The sequence below is a fragment of the Somniosus microcephalus genome, chromosome 5, assembly GCF_052327205.1.
Source record: "Somniosus microcephalus isolate GS21.2 chromosome 5, FLI_Smic_1.0, whole genome shotgun sequence".
Classification (NCBI taxonomy): domain Eukaryota; kingdom Metazoa; phylum Chordata; class Chondrichthyes; order Squaliformes; family Somniosidae; genus Somniosus; species Somniosus microcephalus.
Genome location: NC_140991.1, coordinates 204,543,481 through 204,562,860, shown reverse-complemented (window position 1 = coordinate 204,562,860; position 19,380 = coordinate 204,543,481). Strand labels below are relative to the sequence as shown.

Genomic DNA, 19,380 nt, shown 5'->3' with positions numbered 1-19,380 from the left:
ACATGGGCATTGCTGGACTAGAAGCAGTGTGAACATGGGCACTGCTGGACTCGGAGCAGTGTGAACATGGGCATTGCTGAACTAGAAGCAGTGTGAACATGGGCATTGCCGGACTAGAAGCAGTGTGAACATGGGCATTGCTGGACTCGGAGCAGTGAGAACATGGGCATTACTGGACTAGAAGCAGAGTGAACATGGTCATTGCTGGACTAGAAGCAGTGTGAACATGGGCATTGCTGGACTAGAAGCAGTCTGAACATGGGCATTGCTGGACTAGAAGCAGAGTGAACATCGGCATTGCTGGACTCTGAGCAGAGTGAACATGGGCATTACTGGACTAGAAGCAGTGTGAACATGGGCATAGCTGGACTAGAAGCAGTGTGAACATGGGCATTGCTTGACTCGGAGCAGTGTGAACATGGGCATTGCTGGACTGGAAGCAGTGTGAACATGGGCATTACTGCACTCGGAGCAGAGTGAACATGGGCATTGCTGGATTAGAAGCAGTGTGAACATGGTCATTACTGCACTCGGAGCAGTGAGAACATGGGCATTACTGGACTAGAAGCAGAGTGAACATGGGCATTGCTGGACTAGAAGCAGTCTGAACATGGGCACTGCTGGACTAGAAGCAGTGTGAACATGGGCATTGCGGGACTCGGAGCAGTGTGAACATGGGCATTGCTGGACTCGGTGCAGTGTGAACATGGTCGTTGCTGGACTCGGAGCAGTGTGAACTGTAGGGGTTCGCAAAAATCCCCTCCATCCCCGAAGATCGGGAAATATTAATCTACATCGTGGATGAAGACTTTGCGTGATTTAAATTGCCTCTGGGTTGGACAATGTTTTAAAACGTGCCCAGACCCGCAAAAGGCTGCGTTAAGGAGCCCGTGAGCTAAGCAGCACTTGGGCAACACCGGAATCAAAGGACTTTGTAAAAGAAATTTTGCACACTTTAAGACAGTACGTTTTATTAAAAATTGCACTCTTGAGGTTGGTAAATTGCCCAGGGATAAAATGGCCGTCAGAAAGCACGGCCAAGGACAAAGGGGCCTGGAAGCTGCTTTCTGTGTCTGTGAAGCCATGGCAGTCAAATTCTGTCAATCAAAAGGGAGTTTCCCCTCCCTCCAGAGACAATCGATGTTTGTTTACCTTGTTGACAGAAGGGATTAAACCACTTGAGACTGCAGTTTCAGTGACCACAATGGGTTTCTGTTTGCATAGTGATACAACTCCATTCAAAACCCATCAGGGTGAATGGAGATGGTTCGAAGGCTCAGCACAGACTTTTGAAAAAGACACTCAAACTGAGGAAGGGAACAGTTTAAGAATGAATGGGTTTGAATCACCCATTACTCGACAATGGGGCAGTTGTATCCCTTTTTGTTGTGTCTCAAGGGGTTTTATACCCTTATCTATATAACAATTAAGAAGGACTCCGGGGTGGAAAGTTTAGTTAACGGCCATTTTATTTACAATGTGCTTCTTCACTCAATGCACTACATTTCCCATAGTGCATTGCAAATCACCACTATGGTATCCCATGTGGGACAATTCTAATACACATTCAAAATACACAACACTTTTGTTAGCCCAGGAAACTCCGGATGAGGGCGGGAACATTTCGGCCCCAGAATGAAGACACATTCAAACCACCCCAAGCTTTATTCGAAATCCATCCCAGACAATAGGGCAGTTGGATCCCTTTTGTTTTAGCCAGATGAACTTGGATTTGGGCGGGAACATCTCGGCCCCAAAGTTGGGGTATATAAAGATAGCTTCTGAGTAGCATCGCGCTCTCTCTCTCGCCTGCCTCCATGTGCCTTCTACAGTGTGGAAGTCTGTCTGAAGAAGTAAGAACACCAGCAGTTTACTTTTAAAACACTGGGGTGTTTTCTTTACTTCGGGACAGTGAAGATCTCGTAGGGCACGGAGCTAGCATTGCAAGTGGTGAGCATATATTTTTCTGGCCTTCCACAAGGCAACCTAGTGAGAAGTAAAGGGGTGGTAATTTAAGGGAAATGTTGTTAAGATTGTAAGGTTAAGATTGTAGCCATTTATCCCTTGTTTTTGCCGTCTGCCTTCCCCGTTAAGCAATTTTAACTGTTGTACTTTAATCGTGTGGTGTAGTTTCTTTAGTTCAATAAAATTTGACTTTCTCACATCCAGACCATTTGTCCGTTTTAATATATCATTAATTATAAGTTCCTCCAATCAGAACTGGAAGGGTGGGTTTAGCGATTCGAAACTGCTGATTGGTTTTGGTCTCAGTCTGTGAAACAAAAAGGCTGCTTGACCAGCTAAATTACCGTAAACCAGGTAAAGGAATGTGAATTACCGTAAACCAGGTAAAAGATGCCCCCCTGCAGAACATGGTAATTGCTGGACTAGAAGCAGAGTGAACATGGGCATTGCTGTGTAGGATTCGCAAAATTGGACTTTGTATTAATAAGGGTCAAATGCCAGAAGAGGCCATGATTTTAAAGACTGTTTTAAAAGAAGCCCAGAAAAAGGGGCATACAAAATGGCCACCATACCATGTGACCGGCTTATTGGGACACTTTAAAATGGTTCCTGCGCAACCTCAGACAGCTTTGTGGATTCAACCCACAGTAAGTTCTGGAAGCCGTTTCTGAGAGAACGAAACCAGACCCACACATATACATGTGGATTAGATGCAGATCCAGTCAAGATCGGCCTGGAGACAGAGCCATCTAAATGTTGACCCAGACAAAAGGGGACAATTTCATATTCATGAGAACAGCACCCAGGACTAGATAACGAGATCAGCAGGACATTAAAAACAATGAAGGTCATTCCAGACCAGAGATGGGCCTTTACCGGCCGTTTAAAATATTTTAAAACATAATAACTACCCCGCTGTGCTCCCAGCCCGCCAAAAGTTAAACAAAGACTAACCTGATTTGGGGCGGAAAGTGGAAGCTTCTGGGGAAAAAGTATAACTGGAGGAGTTGGAGTTGTACAGGCAGACACTGAAGGAGACACTGGAGTTGTGGTTGCGGAGACAGTTGGAGACAGCTACACTCAGAAACACATGACCGAGTGGCAGTAGGTGAAGAGGAGTCGCTTCGGGAGAAGATCAGCAAACTCCTCTCCACCACCGGGGGAGGAAGAAGAATTAAGCCAACATCAGGAAGGCCGTTCGAAGCCGGCATCCCGCCCCGGGGAAACACATCGGGAGATCATCGACCATCCCCGGGCCGTTGCCGAAACGAGAGGCCATCGACCCAACTCGGGAGAAGAGACAAAAACAAACTGAAGAAACAATGGGAGCCAGCCCAAGGCTCCTCTGACCGGGGTCGAGCCGACGATCCCCGACCCCGCCGACAGCCAAAACCAGCCAGTGTCCAGCCACCCCCGACCCCCACCTCAGGAGAGAGGTGTGGCGCAGCTCGCTGGGGCTCCACGATCCACGTGGAGACGGAACGCCTGAAAGGATCAAACGCAGACTGGTTCAAAACCTTGCACTTCCTAGTTGGATTGGTGAGCATGTTTCTGGCCCTTCACAATCCGATGTAGATAGGTTTAAGGGGGTGGATTTAAGGGTACAATTAACATGAGTTGTTGTCCCTCGATATTCCGTGTGTTTCCTTATTTCATGATGATCTTTGTAGAGTATAAGATGCCTGTATTTGCCTTAGTTAGTATTGTGTCGTTATGATTTGTTTGTGTTTTACCCTCCCATGTACTCTCTTATCTGCTTGCATTTGATTTATTTTTCCATATGCAATAAAATTTCATTTCGTTTCATCAAACTTGGTCTATAAGAGTTTTCTCTACATTGTAGTGCCTGCCCCAAAGTCCAGAGAATAGAATCTAAGGGGCGAGTGGGTCGAACCACTCAAGGTTTTACTGTGCAAGAGAGAGAGGCCTCTAGAGAGAGAAACCTCTGCGATCTATAAACCCCTTACAGCTGGACTCGGAGCAGAGTGACCATGATCATTGCTGGACTCGAAGCAGTGTGAACATGGGCATTGCTGGACTAGAAGCAGTGTGAACATGGGCATTGTTGGACTCGGAGCAGTGTGAATATGGGCATTGCTGGACTAGATGCAGTATGAACATGGGCATTACTGGACTCGGAGCAGTGTGAAAATGGGCATTGCTGGACTAGAAGCAGAGTGAACATGGTCATTGCTGGACTAGAAGCAGTGTAAACATGGGCATTGCTGGGTTAGAAGCAGTGTAAACATGGGCATTGCTGGACTAGAAGCAGTGTGAACATGGGCATTGCTGGACTTGGAGCAGTGTGAACATGGGCATTGCTGGACTCGGAGCAGTGTGAACATGGGCATTGCTAGACTAGAAGCAGCGTGAATATGGGCATTGCTGGACTCGGAGCAGAGTGAACATGGGCATTGCTGGACTAGAAGCAGTGTGAACATGGGCATTGCTGGACTAGAAGCAGTGTGAACATGGGCATTGCTGGACTAGAAGCAGTGTGAACATGGGCATTGCTGGACTCGGAGAAGAGTGAATATGGTCATCACTAGACTCGGAGCAGTGTGAACATGGGCATTGCTGGACTAGAAGCAGTGTGAACATGTGCATTACTGGACCAGAAGCAGTGTGAACCTGGGCATTGCTGGATTCAGAGCAGTGTGAACATGGGCATTGCTGGACTAGAAGCAACGTGAACATGGGCAGTGCTGGATTCAGAGCAGTGTGAACATGGGCATTACTGGACTAGAAGCTGCGTGAAAATGGGCATTGCTGGATTCAGAGCAGTGTGAATATGGGCATTGCTGGACTAGAAGCAACGTGAACATGGGCAGTGCTGGATTCAGAGCAGTGTGAACATGGTCATTGCTGGACTCGGAGCAGTGTGAACATGGGCATTGCTGGACTCGGAGCAGTGTGAACATGGGCATTGCTGGACTAGAAGCAGTGTGAACATGGGCAGTGCTGGATTCAGAGCAGTGTGAACATGGTCATTGCTGGACTTGGAGCAGTGTGAACATTGTCATTGCTGGACTCGGAGCAGTGTGAACCTGGGCATTACTGGACTAGAAGCAGTGTGAACATGGGCAGTGCTGGACTCGGAGTAGTGTGAACATTGTCATTGCTGGACTCGGGGCAGTGTGAACATTGTCATTGCTGGATTCAGAGCAGTGTGAACATGGGCATTGCTGTACTAGAAGCTGCGTGAAAATGGGCATTGCTGGATTCAGAGCAGTGTGAACATGGGCATTGCTGGACTAGAAGCAACGTGAACATGGGCAGTGCTGGATTGAGAGCAGTGTGAACATGGGCATTGCTGGACTAGAAGCAACGTGAACATGGGCAGTGCTGGATTCAGAGCAGTGTGAACATGGGCATTACTGGACTAGAAGCAGTGTGAACATGGTCATTGCTGGACTCGGAGCAGTGTGAACGTTGTCATTGCTGGACTCGGAGCAGTGTGAACATTGGCATTGCTGGACTCGGAGCAGTGTGAACTAACTTGCAATGGAGTCAGTAAATACTGAGGAACCATGAACTTTACTTGGTCAATCAATAGATGTAATAGCACTGATCAATGAACATCATGGAATACCATTCTTTCCAACTGTACTAATCACTGGCCTGTTCGGCAGTGATAATTTTGGTACAGTGGTCCCAACTACAGCCCTGCTGTTTGTGGAAATGCAAATTCACCTCAGTACCTGTAAGGATCCTTCAAAACTCTGCTGGTTGGTAGTTTGACAAATATGCATCACATATAATCACACCCACAGTACTGCTTGACACACCAAACAAATAACCAATGATGTACTACTTGCAACATACTCTCAGTCTCCACGGTGCAACTGAACCTGTACCTCGACTGGAAATGAGCAACAAAATTGAGTATCTAAACAAGCTGTCTAGCTGGGCATCAGTCTATAATTAAAACAAACATTGGTCTGATCAGCAACACGTTTTCTATCTAATTGAAAGAAGAATCAAACTTCCAACACCCTGAAGTTAATAAAATTATGAAGTTTGATGCATTATTCTCCCACAGAAAAGCCATACATCTGTGCATTTATTTGCAACACAGATAAAAGAAAGCTTGAGCTAAACTGTCTGTCAGAACCACAAATGTTTAGTCACCAATTAAATCATGAGAATTTAAAAAAGAAAAAGCCATTTGTGCCATCAATGTGCCCCTTTTACAGAGCATGTATAATCTGCCCAATCATGGCGTTAACCCCATCTATTTAATCTCATGAGTCAATTTGCATAATCTTTCCTGATCCCCAAAATCATGCAACACCTCAGAATATTTAACAACAATTCACATTTATATAGTGCCTTTAACATAGAAAAACAGCTCAAGGCACTTCACAGAACCACCCCAACTTGGCCTGTTTTCTTCCAGAGAACATTCCACCCATGCTCTAGTAGCACAGCGATCATTGTGTTTCATGAAGTATATGATCATCTCAATCTTTACCTACCTTGTAACATCTAATTTTGTTTCCAACCAGATATGTATCCAGCTCCTTTTAAAGGAGTTAATGGACTCAGCTTTTGCTGAGATTCTATCGAGTGAAATTGCTGCAAAAAGGGTTGTATGTCCACCATTACATGGTTGTTGAAGTAAGTTGAACCACATACCAATTAGCATGAGAGCATCAATTCAATCAGCACAGTAAGAACATTCAATAACTGATGGCCTCAAAGACTATGGCCTAGAAATTCACTAGCCTTAGCGCCGCTTTTGAGGCGCTAGAGGGACTAGCGCCAGAGTTATGGCCAGTTTAAAAATTCCCTGGGGCCCTAAATCGGCGTTGCACCGGTAGCGCTGCGCCGGCACCGATGACGTCATCGGTGTGCGCAGCGTCCCGGTTGCCGTGGTAACCCGCCCAAACTCCGAAATTGAGTTGCGGCCGCCTCGCCCGTGGCAGCCGCAAGCAACGTTCTGGCAGAGGTGCCTTACTCCAGTTTGCGCCGGCGCATTAAAGGCCCCGCGGCGGCCGGCCACTTTCCCGCCAGCCGCCTGCCCGCAGCTCCCTCCCCGGACTTCTCCCCCCCCCCCCCCCCCGGAACAGATGCAAGCCCGGCACTTGTCCGAGGTGCCGGGCTCATTTTTAAGCTGATTTGCGCGGGCCGCGGCCGGGTGCAGGCAGCTCCTCCTTAACGGGAGGAGGAGGCCTGCACGTCCCCAGCCTGCCGCACCGCATCGGGTGCCGCAGCGCCGGAATTGCGGCGCGAAACGGCAGTTAGCGCCGATGTACCGCCGCAAAGACCCTTTAGTAGCGCCGGCAGCCGTTTGGGCGCGGCGCCACTGAATTTTTGGCGCGCGCAGGGGACTTAGCGCCGGCACTAACTTCCGGCGCTAAAGCCCTGGCTAAGCCAAAACCCAATTTCTAGGCCTATGGCCTAGAAATTCAGTGCCCTTAGCACCGATTTTGCGGCGCTAGAGGGCCTAGCGCTGCAATTGGCGCCGGTTCTTAAATTGCCTGGGGCCCTTCCGCGGCGGTAGACTGGTAGCGCTGCGCCGGCACCGATGACGTCATCGGTGTGCGCAGCGTCCCGGTTGCCGTGGTAACCCGGCCCCAAGCCGAAATTCAGTCGCGGCCGCCTCGCCAGTGGCAGCCGCAACTAAGGCTCCGGCAAACGAGTGTTGCCGGAGTCTGCGCCGGCGCTTTAAGGAGGCGCGGCGGCCGGCCGCTTTCCCGCCGGCCGCCTGCCCGCAGCTCCCTCCCCGGGCTTCTCCCCCCCCCCCCCCCCCGGAACAGATGCAAGCCCGGCACTTGTCCGAGGTGCCGGGCTCATTTTTGCAGAGATTTGCGCGGGCCGCGGCCGGGTGCAGGCAGCTCCTCCTTAACGGAAGGAGGAGGCCTGCACTTCCCGAGCCTGCCGCACCGCAGCGGGCGCCGCAGCGCCGGAATAGCGCCGCAATGCGGCGCGTTGCGCCAGTTTTCAGGCGCTAAAACCCTTCAGTAGCGCCGGCAGCCGTTTGGGCGCGGCGCTACTGAATTTTTGGCGCGCGCAAAGGGACTTAGCGCCGGCGCTAACTTCCGGCGCTAAAGCCCTGGCGCAGCGCAAACTCAATTTCTAGGCCTATAAATGTAACTGAAAATTGGCACCAATAATTTAAAGTAAACTAATTTAATATATCTGTACCTGTAGCTTCAGTGCCAGGTCAAGTATTTGATTGAAACAATTTAGTTATTTTACAGTGAGATTTGGAGAAATAATCAGTTCTATTCATTGCAATGGGTTTATAATTCATCTCACTTTTTCTCAAAAATCTCATAATCTCACAAAATGAATCAGACTGTTTGCAACCTCAGCGTCCTATTTGACCCTTAGCTGAGCTTCGGACCTCGTGTAATCTCCCATTGCAAAGACCGCCTACTTCCACTTCTGTAATATTACCCCTCTTCATACATGCATCAGCCCATCTGCTGCTAAAACCCTCATCCATGCTTTTGTTACCTCCAGGCTCAACTATTGCAATGCTGTCCTGGTCGGCCGCCCATCTTCCACCCTCCATAAACTTAAGCTCATCCAAAACTCTGCTGCCATATCATAACTCAGACCAAGTCCCATTCACCCATGCTCATTGACCAGATTGGCTCCTGGTCCCTGAATGCCTCCATTTTAAAATTCTCATCCACGTGTTCAAATCCCTCCATGGCCTTGCCCCACTCTATCTCTGTAACCTCCTCCAGCTCTACAACCCTTTGAAAACTCTGCGTTGCTCCAACTCTCATCCATCCTGCCCTTCCTTCACACCACTATTGGCGGTCGTGCCAAGACCCTAAGCTCTGGAATTCCCCCTCTAAACCTCTCTGTCTCTTCACTTCTTTTTCCTCCTTTAAACACCCTCCTTAAAACCTACTTCTTTGACCAAGCTTTTGCACAGGAGCGTAATCAGACAGAAATTGACACCAAGTCAAAGAAGGAGTCATTAGGACAGGTGACCAAGCTTTTGGTCACCTGTCCTAATGACTCCTTCTTTGACTTGGTGTCAATTTCTGTCTGATTACGCTCCTGTGAAGTGCTTTTGGGATGCTTCACTACGTTAAAGACACTATGTAACTGTAAGTTATTGTTGTTGACATTGGCAATACCACAATGTAAAACAAAAGCTTTACAAAGCTGGGAGCAAAGGTCAGGAAAAAGGGGGAGAAGATCTGCTTCGTCGGGTCTCTGCCCCTTTTATGTTGCTCCACGATTTCTGTGGCTTTCCTAAGGAAGCCTGGAGCTTGTTCACAGTAGGCGCAAACACTTTGAAGCCATTCAAATAAGTAGGGAAGGGGTCTTCTCGACGTCCAGCATAATGTTTTTTGGTGGATACCCAGCACAGGGAGGCCCGGCAAACATGCCCATGTGATCTGCACCCGAACCCCGGCCAACAGGTTGGGGGTCCCGTGAGCAGGCTGAAGACTATAAGGTCGGCCTTTATTGGTGTCTTAATACCCCCCTCCCCCTAGGATGTCCAGGTCTAATCAGAACCTTCTGCTGCCGATCTCCATCAGCAGACAGAAAGTCCCAATCTTGAGACCTGACAAGCAGCTGCAGTCCTGACTTTACTGCTCCTTCTGGTGATGCTAGGCCCTGCTTGGGGCAGGGGTATCCCAGCTAAATGCACGAGACAGGAATCTTGGCAGTCCTGAGCCTGGACCGGATCAATGCAATTTGGGTGTGGTGGAGGTGGTGAATTCAGGGAAATCTGCCCCATATCTATTCAAATCATGCAAAGATTCTGCACAGTTCAATCATGTTTGTTATTCTGCCATTTTTCTGTTTGTTGTAAAAAGTTCTGCCAGTCACACCTGGGGGAAAATTATAATCCAGCCCACCTGGCAGGGGAGCAGATAAAAAAAGCAGTGCTAAGACTTACCGCCCTATTCCCGATCGATTCCCACCATCCCCATCTTAACTGGGCCCTTTTTTTAGGTGGCCGAAGCACCCGCCTGAATCCGGCGGAAGCCTTATTAGTTCCTGCAAATCGGCATCCTATGAAGTAATTGGGAAACCCAATGGTATTTTAACGCCCTACTGAGCGGAGTGCCTGCTGTGGGTGCCTCGCTCAGAAAAATCTGTCAGGGAAGTAGAAGAGTCCCTCTTAATGTAAGTCTTAAGTGGGGTCAAGAGTAGCAGGAGTGCTGCTCTGAGCCCCACAAAAAAGTCTGGGCCTTTGCTGCCTGGACCACACCACCCCCCCCAACTTCCCACCCATGAAATGGCCCCAATGCCTGCTGACTTACCCTGGTCAGCAGGCGGCCATAAGGCCCTGGGATTTCGACTTATCCGCAGCTCGCCAGCTGCCTCTTTCCACTCGTTTCGAGCATGCAACTGGCTGGTGGGATGCAAATGAGTCCCGAGAGTTCAAATAGCCCGGGCCTTCAACAGATGACACAGGCAGGTTTGACGCTTGCCCCGTCCCCTGTCCGCCCAAAACTTGCACCCAGTTAAAATCTCCCGAGTGTCCTGATCGGACTGAAATATCCTGAACCAACTTTATCTGTGCTCTAACCATTGTAAAACCACTGTTGGAGCTGCTAGATGCAACTTTATTGAAAAGCGGTGTCGACAGCTGTCTTCCTGCTCCTCCAGCAGCTGTTCTTTCTGTTCACTTGCCAAAGCTGTCTCTTAGAACTTCTGTGAGTCCTCCTCTCCATCTATCTTCTGTCCTGATGGTAGTAATTGCTAGTTTTGCTAAAGAGAAAGCTCATATTTTGGCTCACCTTCCTTCTCCAACTCTATTCTCAAAAATATTGTAAAGAATTTATTTTCATTGCTTCATTTCATTTGACTAGTAAGACAGACGTCAGGGTAATTTTCAACTTCGGTAGGGTAGAACATATAAGAACATAAGAAATAGGTGCAGGAATAGGCCACTTGGCCCCTTGAGCCTGCTCTGCCATTCAATAAGATCATGGCTGATCTTGGACTCAAAGCCACTTCCCAGCCCACTCCCCATAACCCTTCACTCCCTTATCTTGCAAAAATTTGTGGTAGTAGATCGACTGCCCGTTGTACACCCTGCCTGATTTTCCTCTCATTGACTTCATTGGATCGGGCTGAGTGAATAACGGGCGGCTGATCCACTACCGCAAGTTTTCCATCCCCACCAAAGTTGAAAATGACCCCCATCAGTTTCATCCCCATCAGGTCTATTGGATCCTTTACTTTCTGGACTAATAAATTCCTTGATCCCTGTGGCATTCTTCCCATTTTTCATACACGTGTATATTCAAACTTACCTCTTCAATTTCTCTTACTTACAATCCACCATTCGTTCTCCTTGGGAATTTGATCACCATCACCCTATCATTAAGAAATGTGATAGCAAAATATTGCAGATGCTGGAAATCTGAAATAACAACAGAAAATGCTGGAAACACTCAGCAGGTCAGGCAGCCTCTGTGGAGGGTGTCTGGGTAACTTTCTGCCTAACCTGCTGAGTGTTTCCAGCATTTTCTGTTGTTATTAAGAAATGTGATCCCGTTGATCATTCTAACTAATGCCCTATTGTACTTACTTTCTAAAGTTATGGAAGTGAAAGGCAGGACTTGTAAAGAAATATGCACACCGCTGTCCAGGGACTGTGGTCCACCCTTTGGAGTTGCAGCAGAAAAATAAGTCAAGAATCCTGTCAACCCAACCAATGCTATTTGCTTCTGATGGCCTTGCATTATCATCTGACCTCCCAGCAAAGCAATGTTTAAATCTAGCCATTCTCAAATCACTCTAACTGTGCTGCAGTTGATGGATGATGGTCCAACTCTTCCTCTAACTCAGGGATTTCCCAAAGCATTGACTAATCACTACTTCCTGATTTACCTTACCTTATAGAAACATGGGGACATAGGAACAGGAGCCGGCCATTCAGCCCCTGGAGCGTATTCTGCCATTCAATCAGATCATGGCTGATCTATATCTCAACTCCATTTACCCACCTTTGATCCATATCCCTTGATACCATTAGCTAATAAAAATCTGTTGATCTCAGGTTTGAAAATTTTAATTGACTGAGTATCCACAGCCTTTTGGGGAGAGTTTCAGGTTTCCACTACCCTTTGTGTGAAAAAGTGGTTGCTGATTTCACTCCTAGTGGCCTAGCTCTGATTTCTTCTTTAATCTTTTCAATCTTGGTCATGTTCTGTGCGATAGGTCTTGGTTTCTTAATTTTTTTTAAAGTATTATGATATCTATGCAAGTTATGCACACCAAATTACTATACTATGCCCCATTCATGAATACTTTTCCCAACCAATTTATCACGTTAACATACTGAACAATCAAGTTGGAAAAGTCATACAATTTGCACATTATGATTTCACCCTTTCCAGCTCCTCTTTGGAAAAACAATTAGTAGCTATTGATAATGTCTGTGTATAGGGTTTACTCCAATGAATAAATTCGTGGTAGACATGTAAGCTCTAAATTCATTCACTGGACTGTATGAGAATTTCATTTATTTCATTCATATCTAAAATATGTTGACATATCATTCATATAAGTCCAGTCTCTCCATATCAAGTGTGGTAGACTTGTCAGTCATAGAGTCATAGAGTTTTACAGCACAGAAAGAGGCCCTTCGGCCCATCGTGTCTGCGCCGCCCATCCATCCCTGTCCAGTCTAATCCCATTTTCCAGCATTTGGTCCATAGCCTTGTATGCAATGGCATTTCAAGTGCTCATCCAAATGCTTCTTGAATGTTGTGAGGGTTCCTGCCTCTACCACCCTTTTAGGCATTGAGTTCCACATTCCAACCACCCTCTGGGTGAAAAAGTTCCTCCTCAAATCCCCTCTAAATCTCCTGCCCCTTACCCTGAATCTATGCCCCCTTGTTATTAACCCCCCTACTAAGGGGAAAAGTTCCTCTTTGTCTACCCTATCTATGCCCCTCATCATTTTGTACACCTCAATCAGGTCCCCCCTCAGCCTTCTTTCCTCCAAGGAAAACAACCCCAGCCTGTTTAGTCTTTCTTCATAGCTGAGGCGCTCCATCCCAGGTAACATCCTGGTGAATCTTCTCTGCACCCTCTCCAAAACAATCACATCCTTCCTATAGTGAGGTGACCAGAACTGCACACAGTACTCCAGCTGTGGCCTCACCAGCGTTTTGTACAGCTCCATCATAACCTCCCTGCTCTTATATTCTATGCCTCGGCTAATGAAGGCAAGTATCCCATATGCCTTTTTAACCACCTTATCTACCTATTCTGCTGCCTTCAGGGATCTATGTACATGTACACCAAGGTCCCTCTGACCCTCTGTACTTCCTAGGGTCCTACCACTCATTGTGTATTCCCTTGCCTTATTTGTCCGTCCAAAATGCATCACCTTGCACTTTTCAGGGTTAAATTCCATTTGCCACTTTTCCGCCCATCTGACCAACCCGTTTATATCGTCCTGTAGCCTGAGGCTTTCCTCCTCGCAATTTACCACCCCACCAATTTTCGTGTCATCTGCGAACTTACTGATCATACCTTTTACATTCTCATCCAAATCATTTATGTAGATCACAAACAACAAGGGACCCAGCACCGATCCCTGAGGTACCCCACTGGACACAGGCTTCCAGTCACAAAAGCAACCTTCGACCATCACCCTCTGCCTCCTGCCACTCAGCCAGTTTAGGATCCAACGCGCCAAGGCACCCTGGATCCCATGGGCTCTTACCTTCTTGACCAGTCTCCTATGCGGGACTTTGTCAAAAGCTTTACTGAAGTCCATGTAAACCACATCCACAGCATTTCCCTCATCCACCCCCCTAGTCACCCCCTCGAAAAATTCAATCAGATTTGTCAGACATGATTTACCCTTGACAAAGCCATGCTGACTATCCCCGATTAATCCTTGCCTCTCCAAGTGGAGACTAATTTTGTCCCTCAGAATTTTTTCCAATAATTTCCCTACCACAGATGTTAGGCTCACTGGCCTGTAATTCCCTGGTTTATCCCTGCTACCCTTCTTGTATAATGGTACTACATTAGCTGTTCTCCAGTCCTCTGGTACATCCCCTGTGGCCAGAGAGGTTCTGAAAATTTGTGTCAGAGCCCCTGCAATCTCCTCCTTTGCCTCCCACAGCAGCCTGGGATACATCTCGTCCGGACCTGGGGATTTATCCACTTTTTGGCCTGCTAAAACCGCTAGCACCTCCTCCCTCTCGATGCTAATATGTTCAAGTATGTCACAGTCCCCTTGCCCGATTTCTATGTCCGCATCGTCTTTCTCCATAGTGAACACAGATGCAAAAAATTCATTTAAAACCCCGCCTACATCATCTGGCTCTACACACAGATTGCCACTTTGGTCCCTAATGGGCCCTACCCTTTCCCTGGTTATCCTCTTGCCCTTAATATACTTATAAAACATCTTAGGATTTTCCTTTATTTTGCTCGCCAGTGTTATTTCATGGCCCCTCCTCGCCCTCCTAATTTCTTTTTTAAGTATGCCCCTGCACTTTTTATACTCCTCTAGGGCTTCTTCCGTCTTTAGTCTTTTGTAACTGCCAAAAGCCCCCCTTTTATTTCTAATGCATTTTTGTATATCCCTTGTCATCCAAGGTTCCCTTTGCTTGTTGGTCCCACCCTTGACCTTTACAGGAACATGTTGGCGTTGTACTCTCTCTATTTCCCTTCTGAAAGTCTCCCACTGTTTTGATGTGGATTTTCCTATAAGTAGCTGCTCCCAGTCCACTTTGGCCAGATCCTGCCTTATCATATTAAAATCGGCCTTCCCCCAATTTAGAACCCTTATTTCCGGGCCGTCTTTGTCTTTTTCCATGACCACCTTAAATCTCACCGAATTATGGTCACTGTCGCCAAAATGCTCTCCTACTGATACTTCCACCACTTGCCCGGCTACATTCCCCAGAATTAGGTCCAGTACCGCCCCCTCTCTTGTAGGACTTTCTACATGTTGGCTCAAAAAGCTCTCCTGGATGCACTTTAAGAATTCTGCACCCTCCAAGCCTTTCACACTCTGACTATCCCAATTTATATTGGGGAAGTTGAAATCCCCCACTATTATTACCCTATTATTTTCACACTTCTCTGAGATTTGCCTACATATCTGTTCCTCTATCTCCCCCTGACTGTTTGGGGGCCTATAGTGCACTCCCAGCAAAGTGCTTGCCCCCTTTTTGTTTTTAAGTTCTACCCATAAGGCCTCATTAGAGGAACCCGCTAATATATCATCCCTCCTTACAGCAGTAATTGACTCCTTAATTAATATTGCAACACCCCCTCCCCTTTTACACCCCCCTCTGTCTCGCCTGAAGATTCTATACCCCGGAATATTGAGCTGCCAGTCCTGACCCTCCCTCAACCATGTCTCCATGATAGCAACAATATCGTACTCCCATGTGCTCAACAACAACTTCAGTTCATCCACCTTATTTGCAAGACTCCTTGCATTAAAATAAATGCCTTCCAGCCCTGCCATATTCCCTTTTGCCTTCACATATTTGCTCTGCCTTCCCAGCTGACTTGTTTTTTCCTCTGTATTTGGCTGTAAATCACCCCCTACTATAGCTCCACTCTGTACCCCATCCCCCTGCCAAGTTAGTTTAAACCCCCCCCAGCAGTGCTAGCAAACCTCCCCGCAAGGATATTGGTTCCCCTCTGGTTCAGGTGTAAACCGTCCGACTTGTACAAGTCCCACCTTTCCCAGAAGCAGACCCAGTGATCCAGCTCTACATTCATTCATTTGAACATGAACTCATGAACTGACATTGAAAGTCAGATTGGATGCAAAGGATTGTCATCTGGAGTCAGGTTGAATGAGGAAGATTGGCATTAGCAGTTGGATCAGATGAGAGGGTTGATAGTGGGAGTCGGGTCAGATGAGAAGGGTCATCATTGGGAGTTGGGTTGAGTGCAGTTATCTGCCATTGATTGTCTTTCAACAGTAACTGCTGGTTGTACTTATCTTTCTATTCTACACCAAACTCTCCATTCTGGATGGGAGTTCAGGATACACATTTTGTTTCTATACTTCCCTTGAACATAGCTGCATGCATTTCTTAACATATGCCTTTAAAAGGGTCATTGATATCATATTATGAGATCAAGCATTTCATATTGAAGCTGCTTGATATCTCTAGCACTCACTGTTCCTGCTGTGCCCAGTGACAGGTGATTCATCTGCTGGGTCAAAGGTCCCATCATACTGGCTGGCTGCATGGACATGGTGTGGTCCATTGTGGGCGTTATCACAGCACCCTGAAAGAAATGCAACAATTCAGTTAAAACATAGCTTATCATTTTGCATCAAAGCTGAATGCAATCTTAATGTTTCGATTTTTATAAATGCAATTGGACATTTATTAAATACTATAGATTCTGAGGATCAATTTGCTGATAATCAATTCTTGATAAGATTTATACAGTTAATAAGATAATGAAGGGAATATATTATGTACCAGTTGACAGTTTTTTCAATTAAATAGGTTAGGGAAGACGAGGGGTCACAAATTTAAGTTGTGTAAGGCTAGATCTAGGTTAGATGTCAGGACGTGGTTCTTTTCCCAGAGAATAGTGGAGCTTTGGAACAGGCTGTCATCTTGTGCAGTGGATGCTGATTCACTGAATGGACCAGAGGGTCTTTACCTGTTTGTCATTGTTTGTATGTTCATATAAACCCTGCAGTAATGACGTTATAATCGCCCATCCTCTTGTGTGACAAGGATAGCTGGCACCTGAACTGCAAGCATCTGCCAGCAGAAAAACTCACCCAAAACAAAATAGTACCCCCCACAAAGAATTAAAATAGTTATGGGTTTATATGTAGGTGTCTGTATATGTCTATAGATATAGTATGATGCTGGAGAGCTATTTCAAGTTTGTAATCTAATATCAGATTATAGTTGATAGATCCACCCTCTTGTTCTATAATACCACCACTGCTTTATTGTAATCATTCCAAGGTAAGTACTATTGCACTTATTGGGCCAGAATTTGTGTCAGCCCAGCTTATGTGCTGAAATCTCTAGAGTGGGGTTTGAACCCATGACCTTCTGATTCAGAGGCAAAAGTGCTACCACGGAGCTAAGGCTGATACCTAAATTCTCCTTAATTTCAGGATTTATGCCTCAGTTAAAATAGGACCCTCTGCCATAATCTGGATTGCATGAATAGAATTGATGAGGGACCACATTAATGGCCCAGATTTTGCTGTAGCAGAGCATCTAACGGTGTCTGACATTAGTTAGACTTGCCCTTCCACATTTAGGTTTTCAACGTTTTGCCCAGCAAGTTGATGAAACTGCGAGCTGATAACATTGCAGCAAGGAACAAGGCATCTGGGGCCTGAGTGAACAGAACAAGCAACTGTACATCTCCTTAACCAATCAGATTGATGGATTGAGAAATAAACAGTGGAATGACTGAGAATGAAGTGTAAATTAGAGTGGCTGAATTCAATGTCAAATCAGGTAATAAAGAGAGGGAAGGGAAGATTGTATTAAGAGAGAGAGAAAAAAAGAGAAAGGAAAAGTAAAATAAAAATAAACATTTTAAATTTGACATTTTTTAAATCTCCTACAACAATGAATACCTGAAGGAATGAGACTCCACACTTGCAACTGTTAATTTTCAGTGACAGAGAGGCTGGTTGGCAGTACTAAACAATTATCATGTTGTTAAAAGGGTGCTTATGCTTGTAATGATGAGACTTAACTTTCTGTAGCGAATTTAGTTTGTAGCGACCGCGCAAGTACAGCAACTTCACGCCGTTCAATGCATTTCAATGGTGAGGCAGACAGCGAGATGACATTTTCATGAAGGTAACAGTGGAGCAACTCGGACAGCAACGTTTGGATATTGCATTTAAACCCGCATCTATCCCTCGCCTGAAGTTACTGTACCATTTATGCATAACTAACGGCGAGCGCCATTAGCCTCTCCATTATTTTGACAGCAAAATCTGGCCTATTGAAACACATGGCAGGGCAACTCCACCCTAAACTCCAACTGTTGTGCAGTGGAAAAAAAAATCAAACTGCTCTGTCAGGCCTCAAAGACATCCTCACTGCAACCCCACATTCAGTACATTTATAATTAATAAAGTTAAAATGCTAGCTATGCTTTTTATGTCTTTTTCAAAAACAATCAATTCTTGTGTTTACACATCATCTCAGTTGATAGCAGCCGGTTCTTAAAACATTAAGATCAGGTTAATTTTGTTTTCCAATCTGCAGGAAGGAATAATTTTCTAGTACATGTGGTATAAAGCAATTCCATTCATTACTGTTTTTTAGCAATCTAGTAGAAATTCTATGTGACATGTACATATGAGTTCTGTCAGAAGCAGAGAAAGCAATATTGAGCTGTATGAAAGACTTAATACAAGCTGCCCAGACATAATAATACAAGAGCCTTTTGATCTCAATTGCAAATAAGAACCAGCAAAAGAGAGGATCAGAAATATTCTCTGTCAATTTTATTTGGAGCATATATATTGTTATTTATATTCTGCACATAAATTATATGGTTATGGTTTGTAAGCGTTTAGTTTTTTGTGGCACTTGGATTAAATTGTGTTTCCTCATTATTTATTTTAAAGAAGTGTCTGGCAACATCATCAACCAACGTCTTTTGGAGCTAAAATCATGAAAGCTAATAGTACTCTGAGAAAATTGACGATTGAAGGAAGAATTCCTCAAAACACATCAAAAGAAGTTATTCACAAAAGATACTAGCTCTCACGTTAAGCAGACATTTTGATATTTATCTATTAAGAGGAGCATGTTAACATTTCTCTAATGCAGAACAGTTGTGGACCACTAATAGACTCATGGCTGTTCTATCAGGCCGCATTTATATTATAGAGCCACAGTTCTGTGCTTGGACTGATGATGCTGTGGATTGGAAGCCAGTGACTGTAATTACTCTTTTAAAAGGTAGAGGGATAGTCTCGCCTGCAGTAGCTGTGTGTGTGTATATAAATGTCCGTGTGTGGGGAGGTCGGGCAAGAAGATGGAAACTGTATGTAAATTCCCTGTGGACACTGTCGCCATAATACCTGCCAGAAAGCATATGTGTGACTGTCTCTGCATGTGTGGTTTATCAATTGGAGTTCTCAGTGGACGACTGAGAGAGGCGGACTGCTGGCAGCAACAATTAATCGGGACAGCTCACCAGGACAAGGGAGGTCTGTTTTGGCTTTTGAAGATTTACATTGAAATAAAGATTCTTGTTGGCACCAGGATGAGCACAGATGTGCATACTGTCTGCACTTTCTGTTTGAATCATTATCATGAATACTGTCCACAGACAGACAACCTGAACCTCATTTCACTCCTTTGCTTTTTTTCATGGTAAACAGAGATTTGTTTCTGAGTGCATCAAGGTATTCCAATAGTATCTCAGCCACAATTACCAGCTGGGCATCTTCTCTAATTAGCATCTCTTCTGGGGTTCAAC

General features: G+C 45.8%; 1 protein-coding gene across 10 annotated transcripts in view; it reads right to left on the bottom strand.

The window, feature by feature from the left end:
• Positions 1-19,380, bottom strand: part of LOC147117523 (RNA-binding motif, single-stranded-interacting protein 3) — a 2,125,417-nt gene that overhangs the window by 38,728 nt on the left and 2,067,309 nt on the right. For all 10 annotated transcript variants that reach the window (XR_015078466.1, XM_085988580.1, XM_085988577.1 and 7 more), the window contains one exon: positions 16,069-16,179. Coding sequence is in view for 9 of the 10 variants with exons in the window: in XM_085988580.1 (XP_085844706.1) it covers positions 16,069-16,179 (111 nt within the window). In the remaining variant the exon portion in view is untranslated. The remainder of the gene's footprint in view (positions 1-16,068; positions 16,180-19,380) is intronic.